The sequence below is a fragment of the Poromitra crassiceps genome (genome assembly GCF_964638095.1).
Source record: "Poromitra crassiceps genome assembly, chromosome: 10".
In the NCBI taxonomy this organism is placed as follows: Eukaryota; Metazoa; Chordata; class Actinopteri; order Beryciformes; family Melamphaidae; genus Poromitra; species Poromitra crassiceps.
In genome coordinates, this window is record NC_139631.1 from 43,262,029 (window position 1) to 43,286,982 (window position 24,954).

General features: G+C 43.4%; 1 protein-coding gene across 1 annotated transcript; it reads right to left on the reverse strand.

Moving 5' to 3' along the window:
• Positions 1–40: 40 nt before the first annotated feature.
• On the reverse strand, positions 41–24,954 carry LOC310784457 (NACHT, LRR and PYD domains-containing protein 3-like; the record flags this gene model as incomplete). The annotated part of the gene is made up of 12 exons (XM_083645449.1): positions 41–2,103; positions 2,670–2,722; positions 2,869–3,021; positions 4,507–4,680; positions 6,438–6,608; positions 10,175–10,345; positions 10,999–12,841; positions 15,162–15,263; positions 18,411–18,696; positions 19,214–19,275; positions 22,540–22,839; positions 24,675–24,954. The coding sequence occupies 12 exons, from the start codon at positions 24,952–24,954 to the stop codon at positions 1,571–1,573; spliced, it is 4,128 nt and encodes a 1,375-aa protein (XP_083501575.1). The 3' UTR covers positions 41–1,570.

The following is a 24,954-nucleotide window of genomic DNA, read 5'->3' on the forward strand; positions in this document are numbered from 1 at the left end:
TTACTTATTGTTTTATTTTGTTTTAACAGTTTGTTGCAACAGTAATTTACACATTCCCCAGTTGCTGAATGGGTTGCACAAGATGTTTTGCACAAGTGAAGTTGCATTGTTCAAAAAATACCTAAGTACAGACAGTAGTCCACACACACATCCAGTTAAGGTGGACTGTAAGTAGACTGTAACAAACAGTTCAGTTTGTCAGGTGCATCCGTGCATGCAACTATGACAGGACTTGATGAAAGTTGTTGGTCTGTCTACTTGACAATGTTGCTGGAAAAAAAAAGATAGTTTGAAGTCAGATGAACAGACTGGAAAATTGATCTGATATAAACCAGGTGTTGCCAAAGTTTTAATTTGGGGACATCATTTGCAGTTGAAAAAAGGTAATAATCGTAATATTCAATATATCGCAAAACTAGCATATCGCAATACTATCGTATCGTGGGCATCTGGTGATTACGTCCCGTACTGCACAATATATAGTTTTCAAAATCTTTAGGAAAAGTAATAAAGGTAACCATAAAACAAAATTTACACTTTCTTGGTCAGTCTTACAAAAGATACATACATTTGTTATCAACATCTAGAAATGTACATGTTGTAACAAGCAACAAGGAACAAGCCATGCTTTGCACCAGTTAATATCTGTAAAATGAGAATTCCAGAAAAAAGTTCCCATGTGGCGTTATTTTCCTAGCATTGTAGAAACAATCTCTAATATGTCTATTAGAACATATTTTGTTCAAAATATCAATGCCATTTATATACAGATTGCATACAGTTTTAATGACCACATCTCAGTATAAATGATATACAGTATATATATTAAAACAATAAGCTTGGAATCATGCGATCGCTAAAACACCAAATATAACAAAGATCAAAAAGAAAAATATTTGACCCAGTCATCATAAACAACAGCTTGATTCTGTTTTGTTTCATATTTGATTCCCTTCATTTTCCAAATGAAATCTTCATGTTGCAAACAGAACCTGAGTGGTGTTCAAACCCTGTCCAGTTTCCCTGGACGTACAACACATTGTGCTGACAGTGATTGGTTCATGTGTTCTTTACAGTCAAACTAGTGTCCACTAGAGAGAGTGGCGTCAGCGGAGGACCAAAATGCGTGACTCATTAGCCAATGAACAGCCAGGAAGGGGTCTCGCGCTTCTTTTGAATGCTAAAATAAAGCTGATAATGTACAATTTGATTCTTAAAAGAAAAAAAAAAAATCAAAGTACAATACAAACTGTCCATTTTGCTGCAACTCGACAGTGCTACTTAATCCAGGACCTTACTTCCTGGAACTCTTGAGTAAAAAACTGGTCCATTGGAGTGAGCTGTCGCGACTCTTCTATATACACGGCTCTGAGTCAATTAAACCACTCCTAAATCTAGGTGGAAATATATTCTTCATATTCTCACATGAAGATGGAAGTCTCTCTCTCTCTCTTGCCCCATATAACGTCTTTGGCTGTCAACAGCGAAAACACAAGGAGTGTGATCGTCTACAGAGTGCAGCATAATCTCAGTTTTGTTTATTCACGGAGTAATTTCTATCCCTCCTCTATCAGACAGACACTGAGGAGCCAGACCCAGGCCAAAACCCAAACCCAGGGTAGAGTTGTTCGGTTTCGGTGAATGTGGAGTGGAATGTGTGGATGTGGATCAGTGTCTCAGAGGAAACTGTGTAGAAAGACAGAGAGCCAGCAGGCCTGTCCAGATACACTGCTACTCTGTTAGAGACAGGGGATGAGATGGGAAGTAAGACTGTTTCTCTGTTATTGTGAAAGACAGAGTAACTAGCCTTAGAACACATCAGAATCCAGGACTTCTCATTCCCTCCAAGCCTGCAGTCATCACCCTCTCCTTTGCTGCTGATTCCATAGGTCACTCCTATAGAAACATCTCCTTTCCACTCGACCTCCCAGTAACAGCGATCAGTCGGTAGATTTCTACCAAGCAGCTGTTCCCAGGAGTCAAATCTCTCTGCGTGATCAGGATATGATTGCTCCTCTTTCACCTCTGTCACCTTTCTGTTGTCCTCAGACAGGAGGAGCAGTCTGTGTGCTGTGTTTGGGTCCAGTGTGAGTTCACAGGCATCTGATGGAGACAACAAAACTCAATACAGCAGCAGCTTCTCATCTAATACAACTGTTGTATTCATTATTTGTTGATTTATTAACAAGTTGACTGTTAATTATTGAACAGTTTAATCTTTGTGAATAATTATATATTCATTAATTTATTGATTTAAATTACAAGAAGTGGCAACCAACTTCTGATGTGGCTTGGCATAACAATTTCCATTAATTTTACATCTTGTGATAGCAATTTGACCATGTTACTGATTTATTTTTAACTTTCACCACAGTATGTCCTGTTGATATGTGATATATATTCTAGACACTCATTTTGGGCTGTAATGAAGTGTTGCTGTTGATGTGATTTCCATGATATTAGCTCATTAAGCCATGTTAACGCTCCTCTTTGGCAATTTTGCCCCAGTATTAATTCATTAAAAATTAAGAGAAATATATACAGTATATCCTCATTAAGCCTCATGGTGTCATCACGTTGATGTCACATACTGTTGTGTGAATCGAGTTTTTATCTTGATTTTTATTTGAATGCTTTGTTTTCATGAATCAAACTAAATACAAACTTACATTTCCTCAGACCTGGCTCCAACCACTCCACTCCACCAGGTTCCACACTCACACTGGGGGAATAAACAAAGTCAGACCAGCAGATTCACTTTGATGGAAACATGGACATTTAATGAATGAGTTTCAACACAGCATCAGTCATAACTGCCATTAGAAATTAATCAATATTCCTCATCTAGCAGATGTTGTCTCTCCATACCTGAGTCTCCAGTGTCCAGCAGAGCGCAGCGTCACTACTGAGGCTCCTGGATGATTGTAGCTCAGGTCCAGCTCTCTCAGATGGGAGTGTTTGGAGCTCAGAGCTGAGGCCAGAGAAGCACAGCCTTCCTCTGTGAGCAGACAGCCTGACAGCCTACACACACACACACACACACACACACACACACACACACACACACACACACACACACACACACACACACACACACACACACACAGACACACACACACAGTTATTTTTTCTTCCATTGCCGTATAGTTTATTATTATTTATTGTTTGTATCTTTCCTGTTTTTCAAAAGAAGCATTTGTGGAAAACAGAGACAAGCTCCCGTTTAAAACAAGATTCATGTTAACACATTCACTGCCAGCCGTTTTTTTTTTTACTGTAGGTAGCTTCTGCCAGAGGGTTTTTTTGAGGATTCTGGCTCATTTTTCAAGACCCGAGGATTCTTTTCTGCTAAGATTTTGTGAACACAAAATATCTCAAAAGAACTAATAGAATGTGTGCTTTCTCTGTCTAAAAGAGTTAGTTTGTAGAGTTAGTAGTTATGTAGGCATTAGCACTTGAATACAGCATGGTTTCAGCGTCTGAAAATTTAAGCTGAGATAAATAGCTTTTTGTGAAATTCGATAGAACAGTCACTTTGCCCATTCATTTTTGGCATCAGTAAGACGTCAGACATCTAAACAATAGTTTTGAACAGTAATTTCCTCCATAACAGCAGGAAACACCCCTCTCCTTCAAACTCTTCCCTCCGTGTGTGTTCTTCTTGGCTGCAGCGGGCGTGTCACAAGCGAGTTGCTGCTGCCTGCTGCTGCTGCTCCTCGTGTCTGCTGGCGGCCGCTGGGCAAGTCTGGATGGGCTCGCTCGTTTCTTGGGGTTTCGGTTGAGAGCTTTGATGAAGCTTTTGCGATTCTGGTCTTATTTATGCTGCGTGTTTTAAAGTGTGTTGCACCCATAATCTATTATGCAAATTTGCAATCCCCCACCGCCAGCAACCAGCGCGAAAACGAAAGCGTTTTCGCCAATCCATTTTACAGTATGAGAGAATGGTTTCCTCGCGCGTTCCCCTGCAGTTTTGGCTCAGCTTTTTCTAGTTTGGAGAGCACTGTCGCCACTTAGTGGGTCGGTGGAATGGGTTGTACACGTTCGGTGGCTCCAATATTTTTATAGGAGATCCACGTCCCACCGTCAATTTTTTTTTTTTTTTTTAAGACGAGATATCTCGTCATTGGCAGTCAACCGTTGGATTTTGTAACACGAGATATCTCGTCAATGGCAGTGAATGTGTTAATAACCATCTGCCACTCCGGTCACAAGGGTTGCTCCAATGATCTGGTTTGTGCGTTCATTTGTTCATTTGCAGTTATGGATCAGTTTGCTGCAGAATCATACTTTCTTTGTGTATTTTAGGTCTCAACAACAGAATCATCAAGCAGGTAAATAATGGAATAGCCTGATAGAAAGCAGAAAACAGTTCATAGGGACAGAAAGTAGAGTGAACGGTTGTTACCACAATCATAAGAGCAGAGAAAATCCTCCACAGGTTAGGATTTTCTCTCTTTAAAGCAGGATTTAAATGGTCATGTGTTGACAAGGTTGAGGAATCCTGACCTGAGAGTTTGCAGTCTACAGTGTGGACTCCTCAGTCCAGCAGAGATCAGCTTCACACCGGGATCTCGGAGGTCGTTGTTACTCAGGTCCAGCTCTCTCAGACTAGAAGACTGGGAGCTGAGAACTGAGGCCAGAGCTTCACAGCTTCTCTCTGAAAGCTGACAGACACTCAGCCTGAAGGACATGAAAAGTTATGAAAATATTATTGTCTTATTATTTTAAAATCAATGTTATCTGTGATTTTTCTTTCAAATGATTACTGCTAATAATGTTGATTGTTCTCTTATCTAAAAGCAAAGTTCACAGTGTTCTTTGGCGGCTGTAACTGAGGAGGTAGAGTGGGTCATCCACTAATCTCGCTTTGGACAAAAGAGGTTGGTGGTTCGATCTGCATATTGACGTGTCCTTGGGAAAGATACTGAACCCCAAATTGCTCCCGATGGCTGTGCCAGCACCCTGCATGGCAGCTTGCCACCATGGGTGTATGAATGTCTGTGTGAATTGGTAATTGTAAAGCTCTTTGGCTAAAAGTGCAATATACTGTAAATGCAGGCCATTTCTTTGCATGGTGCTGCACTGCTGTAGTTCAGTGAACTGAGCGCAGCACTAACAATGCCAGAGATGTTGGTTTGATTCCCACTGGGTTTATGTCAAATTTACAATATTACTGGCTGTTTAGATTATCTCATTACTTATTACTTTGAATTTGTGTTCCCCCCCATGTCCTCAGTGCCTACTGCCCATGTGGGCTATCTCGTCAAAAGGACCTTTCTGTGTGGAGTTTGCATGTTCTCCCCGTGCTGCCTTTGCGTTCCTCCATATATAAACCCCCACTAAAAACATGCAGAAGATCATCATCTGACCAGCGGCGGTTGGAAGAAGTTGGTCCCCGGACGCTTCCTTGAAGCTGTCCACCTTCTCCTGGCCTGACCATGTAGGAGGACGAGCCAGGATGGGTCAATCGCGGAAGACAAATTTGACGGCGCCTCCAAAGCATAATGCGTGTGTGGACTGGCTGCCGTGAATGTGTGTGCCAAATAAAAACAGGGTTTGTCCGTCCGGTTTTAATCTTAACTGGTATATTACTGAAATCCTATTGTACTGAGTTACTGCTAAAACTAATATATTACATGTACAATGTTACTTTTGTAATGAGTTACCCCCAACATTGATAATTAATAGCCTATAATATTATTTTCTTCTTTATAATTAGCCTTCATTCTGTATGTAAACGGGAATATTAGTGGATCCACTTCATGTCATGCAAACAGCTGAGTAGGAAATTGTGTGTTGTGTAGAACGTAATTCTGAGTGAGACTGAGACTTTCTAAATGTTTTTAAAAGTATTATTGGTAGATTGGCCTATCTGATTGGTTGTGTAGATCTCATGCCCTGACCAAGCCTTTGAATAATTATACAAATAAACCCAGCCCTTTGCGCCCCCGCAAGCAGGCAGATGTGCACTCCGGAGAATAGTACAGACGCCCAGCGCTAATTGCCCAGTGCCACTGCTGCGCCGAAATCCACAAGATATGCGACCACATGTTTTGTGGACAAACAAAATGCATATTAGTGAGTGGATAATCACTGAATTTTATTTTTTGGGTGAACTTATCCTTTAACTGAGACTGGAAGAGAAAGGTACAGTAATATAAATGGCACGTGATCAAAGCATAGATGATCTTCTCTCAGGTTCATCATGGCTGTATATGAATGTGGATCAGGACAAAACACATTTTCTAAAATCCAGAACTTTATTTTCAGTAAAATTGAGAATGCCAATGTAAAATGATTCTGGAGTCTTGGTGTAAAACCTGCATAGTCTCTATTTGCAGATTCAGGAACACTGACCTGAGAGAGTTTTGCGAGCAGGGACCTTAGTTTGGAGAAAGGTGTCAAGTCAATTGAGAAAAACTGTGAATGCATTTTACCTGAGAGTTTTCAGTTTACAGCGTGGATTCCCACGTTTAGCAAAGAGTAGGTTCACTCCATCATGTAGGCTGTTGTTACTCAGGTGGAGCTCTGTCAGGCTAGAAGACTTGGAGCTGAGAACTGAGGCCAGAGCTTTACAGCTGCTCTCTGACAGCTGACAGCCACTCAGCCTGAAGGTTAAGAAAACATGTGAAAATATTATTCTCTGATATTTTAAAGTGAATGTTGTGTCAGTGATTTTTCTTTAAAAAAAAATACTGCTACTAATGTTGATTTAATACCCTGATCTAAAAGCAGATTATGATTATGATTATTATGATTATGATTATTATTATTATTAGAGCGAGACAGAAACCACATTTTGGAACCCTACAGCAACACTTTTGTGCTACAGAAGCCCTAAGGACAAACCATGCATAAAGGCTAATAGCTAAAATAAATGTACAGAGAGAAATATGACTTTTCCAGATTTTTCTCCCGCTGAAGGTCACATCAGGATGGGAGGGGGAGAGTGCTGCTAAACCTACATAGGGCCCTATTCTCCCACAAGCCTTCGGCGCTAAAACGGGCCTTAAACGCAAAAAACGTGCCTTGCGCCTGTTTTGGGACGATATCAATATGGCTTTACGCTGCCAAATGCGCTTTAGGCCGAATGGGCGTGGCGCAGTCCCAGAATGGGCCAAAGTGGGCGTGTCGGCCTTAAATCTCGGCGTACTGATATCTTCGCACCTGCCGTAAATTTAGCGCTTTGCGCCTTTGAAAACCAGGACTATTCAGTGCGCCAGTGCACTTCTGCCTCTCCCCTGTCACCCTTCTCTGTCTCTCTCTGAAACCAGGCCTATTCAGTGCGCCAGTGCTCTTCTGCCTCTTCTCTGTCACCCTTCTCTCTCTCTCTCTGACTCCCTTGCTTAGACAGGCACAACACACTTCCCATATAGGAAAAATAAGTTGTAAATTGTCTGGCCTGTCCCAGCATGCATTGTGCTTCTCCATTTCGCTACTAAATAGCAACCAAATGAGGCGAAATAGATATAAAAGGTAGATCTAAATTAATGTGTAATGGTAACACAACCTGCAATTGTACACATTTCAATATTGGACCAAATGAAACATCGAAATGAATACACCACCCTATGTGAAACATATATGTCCTCCTGGGCCTATATATATCTCTTGTCGTTTTAACGTGATTTAGATAAGTGACAGCGGAACGCGCTGCGGAAGCTTCTACTGTCATCTGCTATACTGTGATGTCTGCTCCAATAACTTGGCCCTACTCCACATTTAGTTCTACAATAAAAACACATTTATGCAATGACTTTACATAATGTAGGCTATATTTATGTGCATCATCCTTCCTGCAGCAGGCGAGAGAAAATGATATCTTTCTGGACAAACTTTCACCAATCTAATAGGCTATATTTTTCTAGCTGATGCATTTAGAACATTATTTTCACTTTGATCTTGCTATAGTGTAGCATATTTACATGCTTGCAGTATTGAAACTGCAGTTAGATTGGTTTGAGAAGCATAATAATATGGAATAATAGCCTATAATGCAGACAGACAGACTGGATGAAGGGAGGGGGGGGGGCAGAGCGTTTGGCTTTTGTCTGGTTTTGCGGGATCACTGGAATTGGAGCTAAAAAGGCAAGCGTGCGATTCGTTTATTGCAGTTATCCAATGAGCATGACGGTGCATAATTTTACGCTTAAAAGGCGTGGTTGTAATGCTTTAGGCTGCGTGTAGCGCCAGCATGACGATATCAAGTGCGCTGGTCCACGGCCACTGATTTGCGCTGCGCCAGGCGCTCGGCCTAGAAACAGCGCCGATGCAACGATAGGGACCATAGTCTCCATTTACATATCCTGTCCTGAGTTTTGAGAGCAGGCCTTAGTTTGGCGAAATGTGTCAAATCAGTTAATATTATTATTAATAATAATAATAATAATACATTTTATTTGGAGACGCCTTTCAAAACACCCAATGTCGCAGTACAGTGTATAAAAGAGACATAACATTCTAAAAGATCATACAGGTAAAAAAAACAAGCATAGCATAGACCAGCATTTTTTTAATAAGAGGAGTATAGATAAAAGAAAAAGACGTGTAAAAAGACAACATGGATTGAGTGATGTATATGATTAAAGTGAGTATGCCAGTTTGAACAGGTGGGGCCCTATCGTTGCAATCGGCATAGAAACTGCGTTTAAGGCCTAGCGCAGTTAGTGGGTGTGGACCAGCGCACTCGCTATCTTGGTATCGGCGCTACACGCAGCCTCAACCATTATAACCACGCCTTTTAAGCGTAAAATTATGCACAGTCCGCTCATTGGAGAAGTGCAGTACGCTTGCCTTTTAAGCTCCAATTCCAGGAGAAATCCGGTAAAACCAGACAAAGCCAAGCCTCTGCCCCCCCCCCCTTCCTTCATCCCTCTGTCTGTCTCCATATATAGGCTATTATTCCATATTATTATGCTTCTCAAACCAATCTAACTGCAGTTTAAATACTGCAAGCATGTAAATACGCTACACTATAGCAAGATCAAAGTGAAAAAAATGTTCTAAATGCATCAGCTAGAAAAATATAGCCTATCCCTATATGATGAGATTAATTTTATATTGGTGAAAGTTTGTCCAGAAAGATATCGTTTTCTCTCCCCTGCTGCAGGTAGAATGATGCACATAAATATACCCTACATTATGTAAAGTCATTGCATAAATGTGTTTTTATTGTAAAACTAAATGTGAAGTAGGGCCAAGTTATTGGAGCGGACATCACAGTATAGCACATGACAGTAGAAGCGCTCCGCAGCGCGTTCCGCTGTCACTTATCTAAATCACGTTAAATCCACAAGGGATATATATAGGCCCAGGAGGACATATATGTTTCACATAGGGTGGTGTATTCATTTCGATGTTTTATTTGGTCCAATATTGAAATATTCTACAATTGCAGGTTGTGTTACCATTACACATTAATTTAGATCGACCTTTTATATCTATTTCGGCTCATTTGGTTGCTATTTAGTAGCGAAATGGAGAAGCACAATGCATGCTGGGACATGCCAGGCAACTTACAACTTATTTTTCCTATGGGAAGTGTGTTGTGTCTGTCTAAGCGAGGGAGTCAGAGAGAGAGAGAGAAGGGTGACAGAGAAGAGGCAGAAGAGCACTGGTGCACTGAATAGGCCTGGTTTCAGAGAGAGACAGAGAAGGGTGACAAAGGAGAGGCAGAAGAGCGCTCCTTGCAACTGGCGGACTGAATAGGCCTGGTTTTCAAAAGCGCAAAGCGCTAAATTTACGCCAGGTGGGAAGATATCATTACGCCGAGATTTAAGGCCGACACGCCCATTCTGGCCCATTCTGGGACTGCGCCACGCCCATTCGGCCTAAAGCGCATTTGGCAGCGTAAAGCCATATTGATATCTTCCCGAGGCAGGCGCAAGGCACGTTTTTTTGCGTTCAAGGCCCGTTTTAGCGCCGAAGGCCTGTGGGAGAATAGGGGCCGGTGGGCTTTGAGGTGGTATTTGAATGAGGTTATGGAGTCAGACTGTTGGATGTGTGGGGGCAAGGAATTCCCAAGTCTGGGTGCAGTGCAGCTGAAGGCTCTGGCACCCATGGTACTGAGGCACGAAGGGGGGATGGTGAGGAGGCCAGCTGAGGAAGAGCGCAGGGAGCGGGAAAGGGGTGTATTCCAGGAGGTCAATTGAGTAAAACTATGAATGGATCTTACCTGAGAGTCTCCAGTCTACAATGCGGACTCTTCAGTCCAGCACAGATCTTCACTCCTAAATCCCAAAGCTTGTTGTTACTCAGGTCCAGTTCTTTCAGACTAGAGGATGGGGAGCTGAGAACTGAGGACAGAGCGTCACAGCTTCTGTCTGACAGCTGACAGCCGCTCAGCCTGAAAAATAATTAGTGATGAACAACTTTAAAATGTTTAGATTTTCTACTAACATCACATTTAAAAAAGAGTTACAGGAGAATTCTGTCTTTTTACACCCTGGACTTTATTTCTAGCTTTAAATATGAAGCTTTAAATATGATTTTTAAGTCACCCTGACAAGTTCGGTTTGATATTATTTGCGGCTTCTTCTTCTGCTGGGTTTTTACAGTGGAACAGAAGAAGAAGAAGAAGAAGAAGAAGAAAAATAACTACTGATATTTATTTGTTTTCGAGAATATAGACGATTCATTTGAATTCGATGGCCACCTGTATGGAATAACGTCATATATGGATTACAAGCAGCAGTGGTGGAGACGGTGGGAGCTGCTATCTATGTGACGGAGAGCAAACAGAGCAGGCTGCCAGTGGCATGGAGGTAAATAGATTGCTCATATTCTCATTGCCTCTATAATATAATAAGCATATGAGCCGCTGTGTGTCGGAAAGAAATCTATAGACAGGACATAAATACAGGCATTTCACATGCCCTGTTTCCTTGTTTTCAGGTCACAGTTCAAAACAGCAAATAATATCTAACCGAACTTAGAAATAAGGTCCAGGGTGTAAAAAAACAGAATTATCCTTTAATATCCAGTTATGTTGTCACCTACAGAGCTTTCCTGGAGGCTTTATATGAGATCACTGGCAGTAGACTCAGAAGGGCCTCCTCTGATGCAGAGTATTTGTTCAGGTCAAACACATCGAGCTCTTCTTCTGATGACTGTAGGATGAAGACCAGAGCCGACCACTGAGCAGGGGAGAGTCTCTCTGTGGAGATACCTCCTGATGACAGGTATTGTTGGACCTCCTCAACTACAGATGGGTAATTCAGCTCATTCAGGCAGTGGAACAGATTGGTGGTTCTCTCTACAGATTTATTATCCCTGATCTTTTCTTTGATGTACTGGACTGTTTCCTGATTGGTCTCTGAGCTACCGCTTGTATTTGTCAGCAGGTCCTTTAGGAGACTCTGGTTGGTCTGCAGTGAAAGACCCAGGAGGAAGCGAAGGAACAAGTCCAGGTGTCCAGTTGGACTCTGTAAGGCCTTGTCAATAGCACTCTTGTGGACCTGTGTTGCAGGTGAGTATGTTTCCTGTTGTGGTTGTGGTTCAGCCATCACATTCTTGTTGCTATTGATGAGTGACAGGATGACATGAAGTGCAGCCAGAAACTCCTGAATGCTCAGATGGACAAAGCTGAAGACCTTGACGTCTTTTTGCACATCCTTCACTTCAAAGATCTCTGTAAACATTCCTGACTGTAAGGCTTCAGTGAAGTTAATGCCACTCATTTTTAGGTCATCCTCATAGAAGATCAGGTGGCCTTTCTCCAGCTGGTCAAAAGCCAGTTTTGCAAGTGACTCAATGCACCTTCTGTCCTCGCTACTCCTTTCCTTTGTCTGATTGATCAGAAACATCAGGAATCTTGTGTACATCGCAGTCTGGGACTTGGGCAGGTCTGTCTCACTGGTTTTTAACAGATCCCCCAGAACTTGAGCAACGATCCAGCAGAAGACTGGGATGTGGCACATGATGTCGAGGCTTCGTGACTTCTTGATGTGGGACATGATTGTCTCGGCCTGTTCCTCATCACTGAATTGCTTCTTGAAGTACGTCTTTTTTTGTTCGTCAATGAAGCCTCTCACCTCTGTGATTATGTCAGCAGAGTCTAAAAGGATCTGATGGGCTGCTCCAGGTCGTGTGGTCATCCAGAGGCGAACAGGAGGAAGCAGCCTGCCCTTGATGAGGTTTGTCAGCAGTACTTCTACGCTGGTTGGCTTTGTCACATCAATAGAGCCCTTTTCTTTGGCAGTGAAGTCGAGTCGAAGGCGGCTCTCATCCAGGCCGTCCAACACAAACAAGAGTTTGAAGTTACTCCTGTCATAGCTGGTGTTCCCTGACATCTGTAGTTCTGTGAAGATGTAATTAAGAGCTTCCTCTGGGATGTTGCTGGTTTCAGTGATACATTCATGAATTAGTTTTGCCAAACTAAACATTTTTCCCTTCAGTGAATTCAGCTGGCGGAAGGTGAAGGGGAATATGAGATGAATATCTTCATTGGCTCTTCTTTTACACCAGTCCAGGATGAACTTGTGCACAAGGAACGTTTTGCCGATTCCTGCAACCCCAATGGTCAGCACCAATCTTATGGGTGTGTATTTTCCAGAAGGGTGTTTGAAGATGTCGTTGGGGTCGATTGATTGCTCTGTGTTGGCTGGGCTTATTGATGCTATCTCAAGCTGCCAGACCTCATGCTGCTTGTTGATTTGTACACCACCACCACCACCACCTCCGTATATGATGTAGAGCAATGTGTAGATATCATCGAGATGTTTCTTATCCTTTTTCTTTGCCGATCCTTCTTGTACACAGATAACCCAATCCTGGAGGTTAGATTGGTGCTTGCCTTGGTACGATGTGATGAGTTGTGGATTGTCTGTTTTCACCAGCAGATCTGTGTAGAACAAAGTAACGTGCTTTTTTCTTTTGTTTGTTTTCGCTAAAGTTTGGTGCTCTGAGAATAACAAGCATGTTTTCACTGTAAACATCAATACAATGTTTCCTTTAAAATATCAAAAAATGAATGTAATGTTGAGGAGAGGGAGGCTTCCTAGTTACATCCAGCCTTAGGCGGCATTCACACCCAACGCGCTTTTTTCAGTAAGAACGCTATGGAAATCATGTTGAGAGCACTTCCATTGTGCACAAAACACAGCGCACGGAGCGTTGTTTTGTGTGTGCTTCGTTTTGTTTTCCCCTGCAGGCGCGTGCAGTACAGTTCAGGACACAACGATCACACGGACAGTAGCCAGCAGGTTTCATCTGTTTGATGTTGTTGACTGTGAACATGAAAGCCAGATTATTGCCAATGCTGGCAGCAGCGGAGGTTGAGGATCCCTCTGGGAGGAGAAGAGGTAGGATGAGTGACAAGACGAGCAGCGTGCTCTTCCTCCAAATGTTCAACTTTGTTCAGTTTAAAACGCCCAGAACGCTCCGCCCCAAAAAAACTAGACGCCACCAGCGTTTAAACACTAGGTCGGTCCTTGAAAGAGGAGCGCGCTTAGCGCATCCTTACATAGAGAGCGAATTGCAGAAAGGCGCTGGCAGCTGCAAAAGCCCGTTGAGTGTGAACGCCGCCTTACTGGAACAGACAGGTTGTGATATCAAGAAGAGTAGACTGTGAGTGATATTCTAGTATTCATATATTTCATTACAAGACACATGCTCTTTGACACACTCCAGCTTCACAATCACAAATTTACACATGAACAGCTGGGAGCTGCACAGAACAACCACAGTCTTCTATTGAGCAACTCCACTGCAGCAGTTGGGGGTTCACTGCTAATATTTAAAAAAATCCATGTTTCACTGTTTAGTTGAGAATGTGGGCTCTTTTACTCCGAGAGACAAATAATTGATCACATGACATGACCAGGAAATCCTGTTTGCTTGAGGCAGGGTTTCCGTTAGAAAAAATGGGTGCCGGTCAATGTGACTGTGTTTATTGAGAGTAAAACCAATTGATAGCAGGCTATAAAGAACATAATCAAGGCATGTAGATGTATATATTTCTTAATTGAAAAGGAAAGTGGGCTACTTTATACATATTATTTCTAAATAAAATAAGTCCAATCAGTTAGACTCAGCAGGTGCATGGGGTGTGCTTTCATGAGGCACAAATGATTTCCTGCAGCTTCAGGCCATCCTTCATTTCAAACTCTGCAATCTTCAATTCTCAATGGATTTAATTTAATTTTAACTTAGCTCTGTCTTGTCGGGGTCACTGATGTGCCAGAGAACAACTAGTGGGATTTTAATTTTTGAAAGTTTAAGTAAACTACACTTTTATTTGCTATAGATTAAATTGGATGATTATCACATGTGAGTCCTTGTGTGCTTTCTGAGTGACTGCATTTGTCCTGATGGACTAATGACAGCATCTAAAGGCCGTTACACATCAAGAGTGATGTGAAGAAAATATGGAACAGTCAACTGCTCGCATCAATGGGTTTAAGGAAGACAACCTGATTCAGTGGCACTTGGCTGCTGAAAAGTTGAAGGCTCTGGTGTCTCCTCGCCCCATTTTTCTTTCTTTCTTTCCTTTTGTCTTTTTCTCTCTTACAAATGATCCTGTAGCTTTTTCCATCATGATCCTGAAGTACAGTGTTACTCAACCTTGACCTACTCAGGAGCCACAAAAAAGAAGAAGCTTTGCAACAGCCAATCCAAGAAAGTCCCTTTCCTCCCTTTATTTTTTATTTATTTATTCAATTTAAGTAGGACTTAAAAGAGCCACAACAACCCCAAAATGAGCCGCATGTGGCTCTAGATTAGAGCCTTGTGTTGAGTATCATTCACTGCTGTTGTAGGTCCTGGGGTGGGATGGGAGGGTGTGGTTGTATTCTATTGTATCGTAGTGTTTTGTACTGTATTGTGTTGTGTTGTATTTTGTCTTTGTACCTGTCTTTGGACTTGTGTATTGTATTTTATTTTAAATGCTGCATGATGTCTAAATAAAAAAACATTTGATATAAAAAAAGATGAGAAGAAACAGCATGAAATTGCGAGGTGAATTTTGACCCACCTGTCAATAACAGCAACAGATGTGTACATGTCGGAAGCGAATTGCTGAAAAAAATGACCTTGGTCCCGAAAAATAAAAGCCGCAATATCACTCAGCAAAACTTGGCCGTTGGTATGCGGAGTTGCATTGACTGGATATAGGTTCAAAAAATATTATTTACGTGCAAATTAATCGCAGAGAATAGCTTTACCTTCAGACTGACTGCTGTCAGGAAGCTGAGGATGAGCAGTAGATTGTGGCAGACTGGAGGAAGTTACTCTGTTCTCCCCGACATCACTGACATCCACTGAGACTGAGAGGGAGGAGAGAGAGAAAGAGAGAGACATAGATAAACAGACAAAAAGAGTGGGGAGAGGGAGGGAGAGAGAGCATTTACAAGAGATTCAATTTAAGTGAGTCATGTGAGTCCCTCACATGAAGAAGTGACAACTGTCTTCCTTTGTGCAGGACAACTTTTTCAGTCAGATCAGCCTCAAGACTGGACGAATTAGCGGATGCTATTGTGGCGTATTTGGTTGTGTTTTGTCTCGCTGTGGCTGTGCGGAAGTGGATACTAATGTTAGCATGAGCCAGGAGCTAACAGCCTGCTCCCCCTATGATACAGTCTATGCCTGGGGCGGATATGAGCTGGACGTGACCAAATGAACACGGACTCGATCTGTTACTGCAGTCAAACAATGTCCCAGAGCTGCCAAGTCTCACCCATTGAGAGTGCGAGTCACGCAATTTAACCTCTTCACTGGCGCACACGCCACACTTGCTATTTCACACGCTCATAAATGTTTTTACCTCTCACTTATAATATTCCCATAACTTGCTGCTTGCGGCTTGCCGTAGTTCGAGTCTGTCACAGGGTGAGCCCGCCCTATTCTGCCTCTGATTGGCTGACCCAGATATTCGTACCCTAGCTTTAACCAATCATCAGTCCCCCTGCCTAAATCTAACCAACCTAATGAAAGGCAACCACGGTCATAGCGTCACTATCCCAGGAAGAACGCAAGTTGAAAAGTTTGAAAAGATTTTTCTGTCAGCTGAAATGCCGTGACGCTCTTTCAACTGAAGCGGCAGGTCAAACGGTAGGTAACCACCTCATTTTGATACGTTAAAATACGTTATTTGTATAGAATAAAATGCGTTATTATAGCCAGTCCAGGCAGGAGTAATGTTACACAGGCTGCTGGTGAACAGCGTGGCACGTTGCTGCTGTGGGTTTAGGTTAAAATCATCAGGTATTTGCGTGTGTGAGCTAATTGATACTTACTATGAGCTAAGGGGATTTACAGTAACATGTAGCTATCTTTTGAGACTGTGGGTCATTCATTCCTTAGTCTCAACGCCAGACCCATGAGAGTTCTTACGCTGATACACTACGTTACTGCATGCTGCAGAGCTCTCTCTGGGTCTGATACACTATATTACTGCATGCTGCAAATCTCTCTCTGGGTCTGATACACTACATTACTGCATGCTGCAGAGCTCTCTCTGGGTCTGATACACTACGTTACTGCATGCTGCAGATCTCTCTGGGGCTGATACACTACATTACTGCATGCTGCAAATCTCTCTCTGGGTCTGATACACTACATTACTGCATGCTGCAAATCTCTCTCTGGGTCTGATACACTACGTTACTGCATGCTGCAAATCTCTCTCTGGGTCTGATACACTACATTACTGCATGCTGCAGAGCTCTCTCTGGGTCTGATACACTACGTTACTGCATGCTGCAAATCTCTCTCTGGGTCTGATACACTACATTACTGCATGCTGCAGAGATCTCTCTGGGTCTGATACACTATGTTACTGCATGCTGCAGATCTCTCTGGGTCTGATACACTATGTTACTGCATGCTGCAGAGCTCTCTCTGGGTCTGATACACTACGTTACTGCATGCTGCAGATCTCTCTGGGTCTGATACACTATATTACTGCATGCTGCAAATCTCTCTCTGGGTCTGATACACTACATTACTGCATGCTGCAAATCTCTCTCTGGGTCTGATACACTACGTTACTGCATGCTGCAAATCTCTCTCTGGGTCTGATACACTACGTTACTGCATGCTGCAAATCTCTCTCTGGGTCTGATACACTACGTTACTGCATGCTGCAGATCTCTCTCTGGGTCTGGGACACTTTCCCTCAGAGGGCTGGTTATGGGAGGGAACGTTCACTTGGCCAGTCATATGCCAGTGATGGCTTCAGTCCTCTCCAATCAGTAACGACTTTGCGATCAGACAACACGGGAGGCGCAGCCCATTTTTCGAACCGCTCTCTCATCGGTGCTACGACCTGTCACTCATTCAATTTCAACCCGCCTTCAAAACCAGCAGTGGCTGTTAACTGGAACAGACTCACTTATGTAGTATGCGGAGCGCAGCGATTCAACGTAATATTTGAGTCTGGGGAGAGACTATTCATTCCTTAACTGCACACTTAGATTTTTAGCACGAGGAGGCCGACAGTGCAGGGAGAGCAGCTGGCATGGGGGTGAAGACTGAATAATTACATCACAACAGTAATCATAATGTTAATTGAAATTGAGATATCCCTCTAAATCTGATGTCCCATAAGCATAACGGTAGTAATGTTAGGCATATTTGCTACTGTTACATTATCCACACAAGATGGTAACGTTATTAGCTTCTGGGTGGTAAATCCATTGGCTATAGTCGTGTTGGCAAGCAAGCTAACACACACACACACACACACACACACACACACACACACACACACACACACACACACACACACACACACACACACACACACACACACACACACACACACACACACACACACACACACACACAGCACAGGTACAGGGACTGTACTAAGACTGAACCAGCTGTGTCTAGCTTTGTGCCTTCCAACAACCAGTGAATAACAGGCTAGTGTGACGACTTAGTGTCAAATTTAAGACTATTTTTCTGACGTTGTTGTGACTGTTTTGTGACTTTTATGGCTGTTTACTGTATTTACGTCTTGATGTTAATTTATACCTTCACACTGAAGTTCCCAGCAGAAAAATACAGTTTCTGAATGTGAATCTGAAGTGTTACAGCACACATTCTATATACAATTGCTGGCACATGTATGAAGTGTTTTGGTCTCAGTATTTGGATTGTTCCATGTTGATACTCAAGGTTCTATCAAGTGACAATAATAATGTGTCACTGAGTCTACTGAGTTTCAAATTAAACTCATAACTGTGAAGTCTCTATAGAGGCTTGGGTTATAGGGTTAATGCTGGAGATGAGATAGGGTTAGTGTATAGTCTGTAAAAATATACTAAGTAGACAAGTGACACTTTGTTGAACATCCAATTTTTGTCAATTTGACGATCCAAATAATGTGTTAAAAATGTATGAATTTATTAGACATTTGTGCCGTTCCTAATTTTTACATTTTATTTATTTATTATCTCCCCAGGACTTACCTTTAGGTTTGCTGTTTGGCAACTTCTGCACTAGATCATTTCTGTGGATGCGCATCAAAGCCCTCTTGGTCACCTCCAGAAAGAGTTGGCTGTAGGTGTGGACCATCAGGTCCACTGTGTCCTGTCTGTCTGCATTCTGCAGTCGGCTCCTATTGATGACTGGGTAACCTTCCAGGACGTCAGGCTGCACCAGGTGCCACTTGAAACTCTTGAACTCCTCATCTCCCAAATCATCCAGTGTGTAGAGAAGCATTTCTTTATCAGTCAGTTTTTGACACGGTCCTTCCTGGTAATTTCAAAGGATATTTTCAACTCAAGGGACAATTATGATGAGATTGATTGATTGATTGATTGATTATTTATGGTTTATTTATTTATTTACCACATCTCATTAGTATTAAGTAGCCTAGTAATTAGTATAGACATGGAAGTCTTGTAAAATGACTTTGTCAGCCAGATCCCAAAAGGTAATTGATACTGTTACTTATTGTTCTATTGTCTGATCATTGAGAACTCTTTGGTACAAACACATGGCTACATATGAATTTGTTCTACAAACTTAGAGCAGGATGATTCTCTTTCTCTCATTAACATTGTTGCTTTTCTTTCTTTGAACTCGTTCATAATATGTGTATTTTTATTTCCTGGCTGTAACACTTTCAGCACCGTGATGTCAGTAACTGGAATGATCCACCTGCTCTGAACATCACATGTTCTTCTTGCTGTCAGTAAATAGTCTCTTTATTTGACTTGTTGCACATTGTTTTGTGGTAAAAAGAAGAAGGAAAAAAAGTACAAAATACATGAATCTGAGCGGAGGAAGATCCTCTGTTCCCTGAAGTCTCCCCGACATCACTGGCTTTCACTGAGAGAGAGACAGAGAGAGAGAGAGAGAGAGAGAGAGAGAGAGAGAGAGAGAGAGAGAGAGAGGGAGAGAGAGAGAGAGAGAGAGAGAGGGAGAGAGGAGAGACACACACAGAGAGAGAGAGACAGAGAGGGGAAAGGGAGAGACAGAGAGAGTTCGGGCGAAGACACACACACACACAGAGGGAGGGCAGAGACACAGGAAGAGAGAGAGAGGGCAGAGACACAGAGAGGAAGAGAGAGAGAGGGGGGGCAGACACACACACACACACACACACACACAGAGACAGAGAGAGAGAGGGGGCAGAGACACAGAGGAAGAGAGAGAGAGAGGGGGGCAGAGACACACACACACACACACACACACACACACACACACACACACACACACACACACACACACACACACACACAGACAGAGAGAGACAGAGAGAGAGAGAGGGGGCAGAGACACAGAGAGGAAGAGAGAGAGAGGACAGAGACACAGAGAGGAAGATAGAGAGGGGGGCAGATACACAGAGAGAGAGAGGGGGGGAGCATGGACACAGAGGACAAGAGAGAGAGGGGGGCAGAGACACACAGAGAGAGAGGGCAGATACACACAGAGAGAGAGGGAGAGAGAGAGAGAGAGGAGGGCATAGACACAGAGAGAGAGGGGGGGCAGAGACACAGAGAGAGAGAGAGAGAGAGCAGAGACACACAGAGAGAGAGAGAGAGAGACACAGAGAGGAAGAGAGAGGGGGGGGCAGAGACACACAGAGAGAGAGGGAGCAGAGACACAGATAGGAAGGGAGAGAGAGAGAGGGCAGAGACACAGAGAGAGAGAGAGAGAGAGAGAGAGAGGGCAGAGACACACAGAGAGAGAGAGAGAGAGAGAGAGAGAGAGAGAGAGCAGAGACAGAGAGAGAGAGAGAGGGCAGAGACACACACAGAGAAAGAGAGAGAGAGAGGGGGGCAGAGACACAGAGAGAGAGGGGGACAGATAGAGAGAGAGAGAGAGGGGCAGAGACACAGAGAGGAAGGGAGAGAGAGAGGGCAGAGACACAGAGAGAGAGAGAGAGAGAGAGAGAGAGAGGGCAGAGACACAGAGAGGAAGAGAGAGAGGGGGGGACAGAGACACACACAGAGAGAGAGAGAGAGAGGGGCATAGACACAGAGAGGAAGGGAGAGAGAGAGGGCAGAGACACAGAGAGAGAGAGGGAGAGAGAGGGGCAGAGACACAGAGAGGAAGAGAGAGAGGGGGGGCAGAGACACAGAGAGGAAGAGAGAGAGGGGGGGCAGAGACACACAGAGAGAGAGAGAGAGAGGGGGGGCAGAGACACACAGAGAGAGAGAGAGAGGGCAGAGACACAGAGAGAGGACAAAGACACAGAGAGAGAGAGAGAGAGAGAGGGGGGGGGGCAGAGACACAGAGAGAGAGGGAGAGAGAGAGAGAGGGCAGAGACACAGAGAGAGAGAGAGAGAGAGAGAGGGGGGCAGAGACACAGAGAGGAAGGGAGAGAGAGGGGGGGCAGAGACGCAGAGAGGAAGGGAGAGAGAGGGGGGGCAGAGACGCAGAGAGAGAGAGAGAGAGAGAGGGGGGCAGAGACACAGAGAGAGAGAGAGAGAGGGGGGGGGGCAGAGACAGAGAGAGAGAGAGGGGGGGGGGCAGAGACACAGAGAGGAAGGGAGAGAGAGGGGGGGCAGAGACGCAGAGAGAGAGAGAGAGAGAGGGGGGCAGAGACACAGAGAGAGAGGGGGGGGGGGCAGAGACAGAGAGAGAGAGAGGGGGGGGGGCAGAGACAGAGAGAGAGAGAGGGCAGAGACACATAGAGAGAGAGAGAGAGAGGCGGCAGAGACACAGAGAGAGAGAGAGAGAGAGAGAGAGGAAGGGAGAGAGAGAGAGGGGGCAGAGACACAGAGAGAGAGGGGGGAGAGACACACAGAGAGAGAGAGAAAGAGAGAGAGAGAGTGGGAGCAGAGACACAGAGAGAGAGAGAGAGAGAGGGAGAGGGGGCAGACACACAGAGAGAGAGAGAGAGAGAGGGCAGAGACACAGAGAGAGAGAGAGAGAGAGAGAGGGCATAGACAGAGAGAGAGAGAGAGGGAGAGGGGGCAGAGACACAGAGAGAGAGAGAGAGAGAGAGGGCAGAGACACAGAGAGAGAGAGAGGGGGGGGCAGAGAGAGAGAGAGAGAGAGAGAGAGAGAGAGGGCAGAGACACAGAGAGAGAGAGAGAGGGGGCAGAGACACAGAGAGAGAGAGAGAAAGAGAGAGAGAGATAAGGCAGAGACACAGAGAGGAAGAGAGTGAGAGAGGGCAGAGACAGAGAGAGAGAGAGGGGGGACAAAGAGAGACACAACTCTTTACATAAATAGTGAACGAACGGATATTCATCATGTTCAGTCTTCATCTGCAGTGTTGGACAAGTTACTCAGGAAGTGTCATAAGTTACTTATTACTTATTCCTCCTTTAAAAAGTAATACAATTACTTTACTTCATCAAAAGTAATTAGTTACGTTACTTTTACTTTTACTATGACCCCCTTCCGTAAAGTGACATTTAGCCAGCTCCTTTTAACACTGAATCCACTTTATTGGAACAGTAATTAAACTTACAGGAGTCAACAATCAGCTAAACTGCAGACTGTTTATTTGCCTACAGGACAAAACAACTAATCACATTCTGGCAACGCAGTAGTCTCACATAGCCACACATATCCCCACACCTTGTTATAGTCCTGTGCAGCGCTGGAGAAAGTAATGCAGTAACTTTAATAGTTACTGCATAGAGTAGAGTACATATTACAGTAGTAACTGTAATATAATTACTTTTGGAAATTGTAATCCATTACATTACTAGTTACTGGGGAAGGTAATACAATTACAGTAACACATTACTGAGTAATGGATCAATGTGTGATGAAGAGGTCTCTGTCCTCCTCTCAAAATAACACATTACTGAGTAATGTTACTGCCAAACCCTCATCTTCATCTGAGTGTCTCACATGAACAAGTGACACAAACGCTCTTCTTCTGTAGACCAATACATGTCATGCGTTCCAGTATACAGTTACAATATTCGTATTACGCTAATGTGTGCATCGTTATTCCTGTCTGCATTTCCCATTGGTTTTATTGGCTACTTTGCACACACACACACACACACACACACACACACACACACACACACACACACACACACACACACACACACACACACACACACACACACACACACACACACACACACACACACACTTACACTTTATCTTCCCATGACTTACCTCTGGTCCCTGAACTGGTGTGTGGTATCTTCTGCACTCCACCACCTAGATCCCCTTCCAGTTCTTTCAAAAGAAATGGCTCCTGTTTCTCAAGGATCTCATAGAAGACATCTTTTTGTCTCCTGGTATTCAGTGACGCATAGAGTTCCCTCATCTTCTCCTGAGTGGTAGGTTTAGACCTGACGGTATCGTAGCTTTCTTGGTAGATAGCGCCCTCGTCCAGGAGCTCATCCAAGATTGGTGTGACCATGCGCACTCTCTGGATCAGCTCTTTCCTGTGTTCATCCACAAAGTGCCTCTCTGAGGACAAAGGGAGTGAAAAATGACTGAGTTAATATCAGGCTATAATCTGATTCTAACTATTTTTGAAGAATTACAATATGAAGGGTTTCAATGTGTGAAGAAGCTACTGTACAACACAAACTGGATGTGTACAAACTGTGACAAACCAAAAGCTAGCATCATACATGGTGTGGATGTTGAAATCGTGGAGACATACAAATATCTAGGAACAGTGTTCGACTCTCAACTCAAGTTCGAGGCGAACACAGAGTCTATTGTCAAGCGTGGTCAGCAAAGAATCCACTTAATCCGAAAGCTCAGTTCCTTTAATGTCTGTGACACCATTCTTTGTAATTTTTACCAATCTTTTATTGAAAGTCTTTTAACTTTTTCATTTATTTGCTGGTTCAACGTGTTGTCTGTGAAGGACAGGAATAGCCTAAACGCTATAGTCAAGGTCTGCTCCAGGATTATTGGAGTCCAGCAGAATAACCTGTGCTCCATCTGGGAGAAACGTGTGGTACAGAAGCCAAAAAAGATCATAAGACAATCTAGCCACATTTTGTCCAGTGAATTTGCTCTGATGCCCTCAGGCCGGCGCTACTATGCGCCCTCTAGGAGAACTAACCGGTACTCCAAGTCTTTCTTCCCTTCAGCTGTCAGGCTGTTAAACACAGACAGTAGTCATTTTAAATTAATGCCTTCACTTATATGAGCACACAACAGGCTGTACGTATCCTGTCTGTGACGAACAGGTTAGGCTTGTTCATACATATATAGATATATTTTATTTCTTATAAGATATATGTTATGTTCTCATGTCTTTACATATAGAAATATATGTATACTTTTTATTTCTTGTTCATGTTTATATGAAACTGATCTGTTATCTGTGACATGATTTGTTTGTTTATGTTATGTCATGAGTGACGTTACGTCCTGTCATGTCTGAAGTTTGTAGCTCGCTGTGAGCTTTTTAAGGTGTTGGGTAGGCTGTGAAACTGAATTGCCCTTCTGGGATAAATAAAGTTGTCTGAAGCTGAATCTGAATGTACTACTACTGCTCAGATATTTATGCAGTTCAACACCGACACTTCATCCCTCAAACGTGAGCATTGCTGTCATGTCTGATCTCATATCAGAGCAATCCACTAGTCCCATTAATGATATCCTGTATTTCACTCAGAATCCCCCTCCAATCATTTTTAATCTCACTACTGATCTCAAACATCAAATCTTTGACGAAAGTAAAAAGAAGTGGGCTAACAGATATCAAACCGGCCAACAGATCTCAAAGCTGATGGACTTTATAGAAAGAGCATAACTCCAAATGGTTAAAAATGACAATCCGGCATTTTGAGCCTGGTGAACACTTAGTTACCAAACGTAGCAGCTAACGGCTAACACCTAGCTAACGGCAGATGGGATTTACTGTAAATATTGTATTTGTCTATGACACGTCACTCGTTAGACAATATAATGTCTCAGCTGTTTTTAGTAAGACCTTGGTTTTAGGACTTTGAGCCCAAAATGAGGTTATTTGTCAACAGAATACTGGGGAACACTGTGGCTAACCAGCAGAGCAGGAAAAACACAGTATATAAAATATCTTAAAATGACAAAATACACTGGAGGGGGGCTTGAAGCAGCTAGCTGCACTGCTCACTTCCTGGTGTTTATGTTCATGTAAACTACTTTAGGGGAAACCTGTCAGACAATACACATGCTTTGGTAATGAATATTGTTTTGTTTTATGTGACTGGCTTTGATCACATGGCTTTATGGACTCCATTATAAACCATACAATCTATCAATACCCGACCCGGTTGCATTTTTATCTCCCCATGACTTACCTTTAGGTCCTGAGCTGCTGTTTGACAAAGACTCCACCAGATCATTCCTCTTGATCTCCCTTAAAACCCTCTTGGCCACCTCCAGAGTGTATTCGCCGTAGGTCTGGACCATCAAATCCACTGTGTCCAGCCTGTCTGCATTCTCCAGTCGTCTCTTTGGGATAGCTTGGAAGCCTCCCAGAAAGTCAGCCTGCTGCAGGAACCACTGAAACTTTCTAACTTCCTCATCGGCCAAATCATCTAAAGCTGCTAGCAGCTTCTTTCGATCAGATATCGCCAT